This window comes from Calonectris borealis, unplaced genomic scaffold (assembly GCF_964195595.1).
Source record: "Calonectris borealis unplaced genomic scaffold, bCalBor7.hap1.2 HAP1_SCAFFOLD_133, whole genome shotgun sequence".
NCBI lineage: Eukaryota > Metazoa > Chordata > Aves > Procellariiformes > Procellariidae > Calonectris > Calonectris borealis.
Window position 1 is genome coordinate 108,057 of NW_027441520.1, and position 9,891 is coordinate 117,947.

General features: G+C 68.3%; 1 protein-coding gene across 2 annotated transcripts; it reads left to right on the forward strand.

Moving 5' to 3' along the window:
• The first annotated feature begins 2,401 nt into the window (after positions 1 to 2,401).
• Positions 2,402 to 8,400, forward strand: DNAJB1 (DnaJ heat shock protein family (Hsp40) member B1). Of its 2 annotated transcripts, none has more exons than XM_075139210.1 (3): positions 2,402 to 2,657; positions 4,401 to 4,969; positions 7,053 to 8,400. In XM_075139210.1, the coding sequence occupies exons 1-3, from the start codon at positions 2,447 to 2,449 to the stop codon at positions 7,281 to 7,283; spliced, it is 1,011 nt and encodes a 336-aa protein (XP_074995311.1). In that variant the 5' UTR covers positions 2,402 to 2,446; the 3' UTR covers positions 7,284 to 8,400. The 2 variants fall into 2 exon arrangements, with proteins under 2 accessions (XP_074995311.1, XP_074995312.1); XM_075139211.1 differs by having other exon boundaries at positions 2,415 to 2,643.
• Positions 8,401 to 9,891: the final 1,491 nt, after the last annotated feature.

The following is a 9,891-nucleotide window of genomic DNA, read 5'->3' on the forward strand; positions in this document are numbered from 1 at the left end:
GAGGGCGGGGCCCGCGGCGTGGGGTGAAATGGGGGGTGGAGGTTCAGCAGGGCCCACGGGGGGCGGGGGGGGCCGGGGGGGCCATGGGGGCATTGGGGGGCCATGGGGACATGGAGGCACGGGGACACCTCGGGAACGTTGGTGGGGCACCGGGGACGTGGGGCACGGGGGACACAGATGGGGGTGGGGGGGGACAGGTCGGGGCATGGGGGGACCCTGTGGGGACACGTCGGGGCACAGGGGACACTGGGACGTGGGGCCACCGGGGGCCACGGGCACTGTCGTGTCCCCCCCAGGCTCACCCAGTCGCTGTCCCCCCGGTGTCCCCATGTCCCTCCGTCCCCCTGTCCCCATGAGCAGGGGTCCCGATGGCTCCGTGTCCCCTTGTCCCTGTGACCCCCCTGGCCCCGTGTCCCTGTGTCCCCATGTCCCCTTGGCCACTTGTCCCCCATATTCCCCTGTCCCCATGTCCCTCTGTCCCTGTCCCCTGTGTCCCCATGTCCCCGTCCCGTGTTCCCATGTCCCTGTGTCCAGATGTCCCCCATGTCCCTTTATCCCTGTCATGTGTCCCCATGTCCCCCCATGCCCATGTCCCCCGTGTCCCCATGTCCCCCATGTCCCCGTGTCCCCGTGTCCCCGTGTCCCCGTGCCCCCATACGCTGGCACCCCACCGGGGGCTGCACTGGGGTGTCTGTGCCCCAGGTGTCACCTGAACCGGGGATCCCCGTGGGGACATCGCTAGGGGACACTGGGGGGACAGAGGCCCCAGGTGGTGTCATGGTGGTGACACCCTCTGGTGACAGGGACAGGCTGTCATGGACAGGGACAGTGGCTGGGGATGGCGGGACGGGGCTGTCACCCTGGGGACGAGATACTGTGGGTGACAGGGACGGGCTGTCACTGGGGGTGGCACTGGCCATGGGGGACAGGAGGTGGGCTGTCACCAAGAGTGATGGGGGCCACGGGTGACAGAGGACAGGCTATCGGTGTGGGTGACAGTGTCTGGGGGTGACGGTGGCTGTGGGTGACAGGGACAGGCTATCACTGCGGGCGATGGTTGCCGTGGGTGACAGGCTGTCTCTCAGAGTGACAGTGGGCCTGGGTGACAAGGACAGGGTGTCACTGCGGGTGACAGGGTTGTCATGGTGGGTGACAGGGACAGCCACCTCCTGGTGTGACAGTTGTCATGGGTGACAGCAATGGGCTATCTCTCAGGGTGACAGTGGCTGTGAGTGACAGGATTGTCACAACGGGTGACAGGGACAGGTTGTGACTGAGGGTGACAGTGGCTGTGGGTGACAGGGACAGGGTATCACTGCAGGCGATGGTTGCCGTAGGTGACAGGCTATCTCTCAGGGTGACAGTGGCCCTGGGTGACATGGACAGGGTGTCACTGAGAGTGACAGTGGCTGTGGGTGACACGGACAGGCTGTCATCGCAGGTGGTGGTTGCTGTGGGTGACAGGGACAGCATGTCATTGCAGGTGACAGTGGCCGTGGGTGACAGGGACAGGCCATCACTGCGGGTGATGGTTGCCGTGGGTGACAGGCTGTCTCTCAGGGTGACAGCGGCCCTGGGTGACAGGGTTGTCACAGCGGGTAACAGGGACAGATTGTTGCTGAGGGTGACAGTGGCTGTGGGCTGTCTTTCAGGGTGATAGTGGCTGTCACTGTGGGTGACAGGGTTGTCATGGTGGGTGACAGGGACAGGCTGTCACCGCAGGTGATGGTGGCCATGGGTGACAGGCTGTCTCTCAGGGTGACGGTGGCCCTAGGTGACAGGGACAGGGTGTCACTGTGGGTGACAGGGTTGTCATGGCGGGTGACAGGGACAGGCTGTCACCGCAGGTGATGGTGGCCATGGGTGACAGGCTGTCTCTCAGGGTGACGGTGGCCCTAGGTGACAGGGACAGGGTGTCACTGTGGGTGACAGGGTTGTCATGGTGGGTGACAGGGATGGGCTGTCACTGTGGGTGACAGTGGCTGTGGGTGACAGCGTTGTCACTGTGGGTGACAGTGGCCCTGGGTGACAGGGACAGGGTGTCGCTGAGGGTGACATTGGCTATGGGTGACAGACAACCCGTGGTGCCGGGTGCCATGGTGACGGGGACAGCCGTCTCTCGGGTGCCGGTTGCCATGGTGACGAGCACAGCCCCTCCCCGTCCCTCCCGTTCCCACGGCAACAGCCGGCGGGGTCCCGGCCGGGGGCGGGGAGGGGGGGAGGAAAGGGGCGGGGCGCAGCGCCGGCCCCGCCCACCCGCAAGCACAAGCGCCGCCGCGCAGGCGCAAACCGCGCGCCGCGCCCCCCCTCTTCCCGCCCCGCCGTGACGCCCCGCGCGCGGATTGGCGGAGAGGCGCGGGGGCGGGGCGAAGCGGGCGGCGGGCTCTGGAAGGTTCCGCCATCGCCTCAGTGAAGCGGCCGGCGGCGGCGGGGGGCGGCGGGCGGGATGGGGAAGGACTATTACCGCACGCTGGGGCTGGCCCGCGGCGCCTCGGGGGAGGACGTGCGGCGGGCCTACCGCCGGCAGGCCTTGCGCTTCCACCCCGACAAGAACAAGGAGCCGGGGGCCGAGGAGCGCTTCAAGGAGGTGGCCGAGGCCTACGACGTCCTCAGCGACCCTAAGAAGCGGGAGATCTTCGACAAGTACGGGGAGGAGGGTGAGCGGCGGCGCCGGGGGGAGGGGGGGACGGGGCGGGTTGGGGCTGGGGAGGGGTGGGGGGCAGGGTGAAGGCAGGGTGGGGGACCAGGCAGGGAGGGAGGGGGGCAGCGTGAAGGCAGGCTGGGGTTGTGGGGGGCTGGGGCAGGCTGGGGGGTGGGGGGCTGGGGGGGCCAGGCAGGGAGTGTGGGGGGCAGGGTGAAGGCAGGGTGGGGGGGCCAGGCAGGGAGGGAGGGAGGCAGGGTGAAGGCAGGGTGGGGGACTGGGGGGGACAGGCAGGGAGTGTGGGGGGCAGGGTGAAGGCAGGGTGGGGGGGCCAGGCAGGGAGTGTGGGGGGCAGCGTGAAGGCAGGGTGGGGGACTGGGGGGGACAGGCAGGGAGTGTGGGGGGCAGGGTGAAGGCAGGGTGGGGGGGTGGGGGTCAGGGTGAAGGCATGCTGGGGGGGTGGGGGGCTGGGGGGGCAGGCAGCGGGGGTAGGGGTCTGGGGGGCAATGGGGTAAAGGCGGAGTGGGGGTTGGGGGGGCGGGGGGGCAGTGTGAAGGCAGGCTGGGGTTGTAGGGGGCTGGGGGGGCAGGCTGGGAGGTGAGGCTCTGGGGGGGCAGGGAGGGAGGGTGGGGGTCAGGGTGAAGGCAGGCTGGGGTGGTGAGGGGCTGGGGGGGCAGGCTGGAGGAGTGGGGGGCTGGGGGGGCAGGCAGCGGGGGTAGGGGCCTGGGGGGCGATGGGGTGAAGGCAGGCAGCGGGGGTGAGGGTCAGGGTGAAGGCAGGCTGGGGGGGGCAGGCAGAGGGTGTGTGGGAGTCTGGGGGAAAGCCTGACAGTGGGGGGGTCTGGGGGGGACAGGCTGGGGGGCTGGGAGGGATAGCAGGGGTGGTGGGGTCGGGCTGAAGGCAGGCAGTAGGTGATGGGGGTCTTGGGGGACAGGCAGGGATGGTGGGGGGCAGGGGGTAAAGGTGGACGGGATGGGGGTCAGGGGGTTGGGGTGATGTGGGTTCGGGGGGGTCAGTGTAAAGGCAGGCAGGGGGGATGAGGGTCTGGGGGGGTGGCAGGCAGCATGGGTGGAGATATGGGGGGAAGGGGGTCAGGGGGAACGCAGGCAGCAAGGATTGGGGGCTGGGGAGGGGAGACGGGCCCTGGGAATGGGGGGCAGGGAGTGGGGATCTGGGGGTGGGGGGGTCAGGGTGAAGGCAGGCAGAGAGGGTGGGGTTGTGGGGGGAAGGCAGGCAGGGGGGCTGGGGGACAGGCAGGATGGGTGGGGGTCAGGGTGAAGGCAGGCGGGGGGCTGAGGGTGGGCAGGAAGGGTGGGGGTCAGGGTGAAGGCAGGCAGGGGGCTGGGGTCTTCGCGGGGCCAGGCAGGGGGTGGCAGGAGTCTGGCAGGGCGCAGGCAGCGGGGCTGGAGCCTGGGGGGTGCTGGGAGCCGCGCCGGGGCGTGCCGGGGGGTGGTGATGGATCCGGCTGGGCCTGTTGGGGCCTGGCCGGGGCCGTCAGCGGCGTCTGTCTGCGCCGCGTCCTCCGGCGCCCGAGCAGAACCGGTTCCCGCTCCCGGCGCTGGGGCCGCGCCAGACCGCCGCCACCGCCCACCCGCCTGCCTGCCCCACACCCGCCCCACACCCTTACCTGCCCCACGCCTTGCCCGCGTCTCACCCCACACCCTGCCCCGGCCGGTAACGCGCCAGGGCACTTCGGCAACCTACCGGGGCCACCTCTGGCATCTGGGGGGGCTGACGGGCACCTTCCCCCCCTTTTTAGGGCTGAAAGGGGGAGCCCCGACCTCCGGCTCGGGGGGGTCCAATGGCCCCACCTTCACCTACACCTTCCGGGGCGACCCTCATGCCATGTTCGCCGAATTCTTCGACGGTCGCAACCCCTTTGACACTTTCTTCGTGCAACGCAATGGGGACGATGAGGACGGTGACGACACCTTCACCACCTTCCACGTGGGAGGTTTCGGTAGCGTCGGCTTCCCCCGCGGTCGGGGGGGACCAGAAGGCGCCTGCCGTAAGCAAGACCCCCCAGTGCTCTACGACCTGAAGGTTTCCCTGGAGGAGATCTACAGCGGTTGTACCAAGAAGATGAAGATCTCTCACAAGCGTCTCAACCCCGATGGGAAGACGGTGCGTAACGAGGACAAGATTCTCACCATCGAGGTGAAGCGGGGTTGGAAGGAGGGCACCAAGATCACCTTCCCAAAGGAGGGCGACCAGACCCCCAACAACATCCCCGCCGACGTCGTCTTCGTCCTCAAAGACAAACCGCATGGCGTCTTCCGCCGGGAGGGCTCGGACATTGTCTACCCGGCGAAGATTAGCCTCCGCGAGGTGGGTGGGTGGTCAGAATGGGTGGGTTGGTCGTGGTTGGGACGTCAAGGCTGGGTTGGTTGGTTGTGGTGGTGGGGACGTCAAGGCTGGGTTGGTTGGTTGTGGTGGTGGGGACGTCAAGGCTGGGTTGGTTGGTCGTGGTGGTGGGGACGTCAAGGCTGGGTTGGTTGGTTGTGGTGGTGGCAGTGGGAAAGTCAAGGCTGGGTTGGTCATGGTGGTGGCAGTGGGAAAGTCAAGGCTGGGTTGGTCGTGGTGGCAGCGGGGACGTCAAGGCTGGGTTGGTCATGGTGGTGGCAGCGGGGACGTCAAGGCTGGGTTGGTCATGGTGGTGGCAGTGGGGACGTCAAGGCTTGGTTGGTCACGGTGGTAGGGACGTCAAGGCTGGGTTGGTCGTGGTGGTGGCAGCAGTGGGGATGTCAAGGGTAGGTTGGTTGTGGTGGGGACGTTATGGGTGGGTTGGTCGTGGTGGTGGCGGTGGGGATGTCAAGGGTGGTTTGGTTGTGGTGGGGACGTCACGGGTGGGCTGGTCATGGTGGTGGCGGTGGGGATGTCAAGGGTGGGTTGGTTGTGGTGGGGACGTTACAGGTGGGTTGGTCGTGGCGGTGGGGATGTCAAGGGTGGGTTGGTTGTGGTGGGGACGTCATGGGTGGGCTGGTCATGGTGATGGCAGTGGTGGAATGCACCAGGCGGTTGGTCTGGGTGGTGAGGACACGATGGGTGGTGGATCTTGGTGGTGGGGATGTGATGGGTGGTTGTCTGGGCGGTTGGCCTTGGTGGCGGAGATGCAGGCAGTGGTGGGGACACGACGTGTGGGGGGTCTTGGTGTTAGGAACCAAGGGTGGTTGCCTGGGTAGTTGGTCTTGGTAGCGTGGACGCAACGGGTGGTTGGTCTGAGTGGCAGGGACATGATGGGTGTTGGATCTTGATGGTGGAGACCATGGGTGGTTGTCTGGGCGGTTGGTCCTGGTGGGGTCATGACGGACAGTTGTCTGGCCAGTTGGTCTTGGTGGTGGGGATAGCAGAGTATGTGATGGGTGTTGTCTGGGTGGTGGGGACCAAGGGGGGTTGTCTGGGCTGTTGTTCTCGGTTGGATGGGCGTGATGGGCTGTTGGTCTCAGTGGGTTGGACATGATGGGTGGCAGGGATGTGATGGGTGGTTGTCTGGGCGGTCGGTCCTGGCGGTGGAGATGCGACAGGTGGTTGGGTGGTTGGATGGATGGATGCAGGGGGTGATGGGTCTGGCTGGTCAGCATGTGATGAGTGGTAGATCTTGGTGGTGAGGGCCAAGGGTGGTTGTCTCGGTGGTTGGTCTTGGTAGTGGAAGTGTGGTGGTTGGGTGGGTGGTTGGGTGGTGGTGACGTGATGGGTGGTGGGTCTTGATAGTGGAGATGTGACAGGTGGTTGGTTGGGTGGTGGGGACGTGATGGGTGGTTGGTTGGGTGGTGGGGACATGGGTCTTGGTGGTGGGGACGTGGGTCTGGGTGGTGGGGATGCAGTGGGCATGTGGGTCTGGGTAGTGGGGACATGACGGGTGGTTGTCTGGTCTTGGTGGTGGGGACGTGATGGGTGGTGGGGACGTGATGGGAGGTTGGGTGGCAGGTCTGTGTGGTGGGGACGTGGGTCTGGGTGGTGGGGATGCGGTGGGGATGTGGGTCTGGGTGGTGGGGACATGACGGGCGGTTGTCTGGTCTTGGTGGTGGGGACGTGATGGGTGGTGGGGACGTGATGGGTGGTTGGGTGGCAGGTCTGGGTGGTGGGGACGTGATGGGTGGTGGGGACGTGATGGGTGGTGGGGACGTGATGGATGGTGGGGACGTGATGGGTGGTTGGGTGGCAGGTCTGGGTGGTGGGGACATGGGTCTGGGTGGTGGGGATGTGGTGGGGATGTGGGTCTGGGTGGTGGGGACATGACGGGTGGTTGTCTGGTCTTGGTGGTGGGGACGTGATGGGTGGTGGGGACGTGATGGGTGGTGGGGACGTGATGGGAGGTTGTCTGGTGGGTCTGGGTGGCGGGGCCGTGACGGGCGGCGGGTCCCGGTGGCGTGGCGGTGACGGGTGGCGCCCCGCGCCCTCTCCCCCCCAGGCGCTCTGCGGCTGCACGGTCAACGCCCCCACGCTGGACGGCCGCACCATCCCCATGGTCTTCAAGGACATCCTGAAGCCGGGGGTGAAGCGCCGCATCCCGGGCGAGGGGCTGCCCTACCCCCGCACCCCCGACCAGCGCGGGGACCTCATCATCGAGTTCGAGGTCAAGTTCCCCGACAGGATCCCCCCGTCCTCCAGGACCCTCCTGGAGCAGATCCTGCCCGTCTAGCCCCGCCCCCCCCCCACGCCCCCCAAACCCAGTCTGGGGGGGCTCGGGGTGGGGTTTGGACCTCTTGGGGACCACGACTGGGGGGGTGTGGCTTCTGCTGGTGGCCACTGCCCACCAGGTTCTGGGCTGAGAGTGGCTCCTCAAACACCTCCAGGCTTTTGGGGGGGGTCTTGGTGTCCTTGCCCCCCTCATCTGGGGTGTCTGGGGGTGGGGGGGGCCTCATCCCCCTGTCTTGGAGCTTGGGGGGGGTCATGGGGGGTCCTCGGTGCCGCCCCCTACCCTTTCTTGGGGGTCCTGAGGTGTCCCTCATCCCCCACCTTCTTGGGGGTGTGGGGGTCCCGGGGTGTCCTCACCCACCCCACCCCACCCTGGGGGTCCCAGGGTGTCCTCACCCACCCCACCCTGGGGGTCTGGGGGTCCCAGGGTGTCCTCACCCACCCCACCCTGGGGGTCTGGGGTGGCGAGGTGACCTTGACCCTGTGTCTTAAGGCTTTGGGGGTCCTGAGGGGTCCTGGTCCTCTGCCATCTTGGGGGTCTGGGGGTCTCGGGGTTCCTCACCCCCCCATCTCGGGGCTTCTGCTGTCCTTGTCCCCCCATCTCCATGCTCTGGTGGCCCTGGGGTGTCCTTGTTGTCCCCCCCCATCTCTGCTGTGGGGGTCTTGGGGTGTCCCTGTCCCCCCGTCTCAGGGCTGTGGGCTTCATGGTGTGTCCTCGTCCTCCCCCTCCCCCCAGGTGTCCTCGCCCCCCCATCTTGGGGCTCCCCCATCCTCGCCCCCAATTCTGGGGGTCACCAGGTGTCCTTGCCTCCCCCCCCGCCATCTTGGGGGTCCCCCATCCTCGTTCCCCCCATCTTGGGGGTCCCCAGGTGCCCTTCCCCCCCCATCTTGGGGGTCCCCCCTCTCGGGGCTGTGGGTGTCCTCCTCCCCCCAGCCCCCCTCCCTCCCCAGGACAGGGGGGAGCCCCCCGGGGGGGTGTTGGGGGGTCGGGGGGGCCGCGGGCGGCTCGGGGCGGGGCAGGGCGGGGCCCTCTTATCCTTTGGGATAAAACCGCCCGGAAAAGGGTCTGTTCCTGCAACAGGAGCGCACGTGTACGGCTTTGTATAAAGCGCTGAAACCTCCGCCCGCCTCCGCCCGTTGGGGGGGTGGGGGGGCTGTTGGGACCCCCCCAAAATGGCGCCGTGGGAATGGGCTGGTGGGTGACCCCCTGCCCCCACCATGGGGTGTGTTCACCCCCAAACAGGGTCTGACCCCCCCCCCCCCCCCAATGGGGGTCTGTGTCCCGTTCCCCCCTGCCGGTGGGGGTCTGTGTGTCCCCCCTCAATGGGGGTCTGTGCCCTCTGTCTGTCCCCCCCCACCCCCCCAACGGGGGTCTGTGTCCCCTGTGTCTTGGTCCCCCCCCCATGGGGGTCTGTGTCCCATTTCCCCCCCCTCTCCAATGGGGGGGTCTGTGTGTCCCCTCAATGGGGGTCTGTGCCCTCTGTCTGTGTCCCCCCCCCCCCCAAACGGGGGTCTGTGTCCTCTGTTGCCCCCCCCCCCCCAAGTGGGGGTCTGTGTCACTTCCTCCCCCCCCCCCCCCCCCATGGGGGTCTGTGTCCCCTGTGTCCTGTTCCCTTCCCCCCCCCCCCCCCCCCCGGGGAATCTGTGTCCTGTTCCTCCCCCCACAAATGGGGGTCTGTGTGTCCCCCTCCCCCCCCCCCGCCCCAACGGGGTCTGTGTCCCTGTCCCCCCCCCCCTCCAATGGGGGTCTGTGTCCCCGTCCCCCCCGCCCCAATGGGAGGTCTGTGTGTCCCCCTCCCCCCCCCATGGGGGGCTGTGTCCCTGTCCCCCCCCACCCAATGGGAGGTCTGTGTCCCCCCCCCCCAATGGGGGTCTGTGTCCCCGTCCCCCCCCCCAATGGGGGGTCTGTGTGTCCCCCTCCACCCCCCACCAAATCTGGGTCTGTGTCTCCTGTCGTGTCCCGCCCCCACCCCCCAATGGGGGTCTGTGTCTCCGCCCCCCCCCCCCCCAATGAGGGGGTCTGTGTGTCCCCCTCCACCCCCCCAATGGGGGTCTGTGTCCCCGTCCCCCCCCCCCCAATGGGGGGTCTGTGTCCTGTCCCCTCCCCCCCGCAATGGGGGTCTGTGTGTCCCTCTCCACCCCCCCAATGGGGGTCTGTGTCCCCGTCCCCCCCCCCCCCCAATGGGGGGGTCTGTGTGTCCCCCTCCACCCCCCACCAAATCTGGGTCTGTGTCCCCTGTCGTGTCCCGCCCCCCCTCCCCCCAATGGGGGGATCTGTGTCCCGCCCCCCCTCCCCAATGGGGGTTTGTGACCCCCCCCAGGGGGCTGGACCCCACCCCCAATGTACCCCCGTGGGGTCTGTCCCTGACCCCCCCCAAGGGCTGTGTGCCCTCGCGTGGGGGTCTGTCACCCCCCCATGGGGTCTTGCCCCCCCCCCCCCATATCCCCCCAAAGCCCCCAAGGGGGCTGGTTCCCCCCGCCCATGGGGTGTGTCCGTCTTTCACGCCTCCCCCCCGCCAGTTCCCCTCGCCCACCCCTCTTGGCCCCGCCCCCTGCCGGGCCCCGCCCCCTGCCGGGCCCCGCCCCCTGCCGGGCCCCGCCCCGACGCCGGG

Excerpts from the sequence above, each read along its gene's own strand:
- DNAJB1 (XM_075139210.1), top strand. The coding sequence starts at position 2,447 with ATGGGGAAGGACTATTACCGCACGCTGGGGCTGGCCCGCGGCGCCTCG. Across the intron at positions 2,658-4,400 it reads CGACAAGTACGGGGAGGAGG|GGCTGAAAGGGGGAGCCCCG; the intron begins GTGAGCGGCGGC and ends CCCCCTTTTTAG. Across the intron at positions 4,970-7,052 it reads CGAAGATTAGCCTCCGCGAG|GCGCTCTGCGGCTGCACGGT; the intron begins GTGGGTGGGTGG and ends TCTCCCCCCCAG.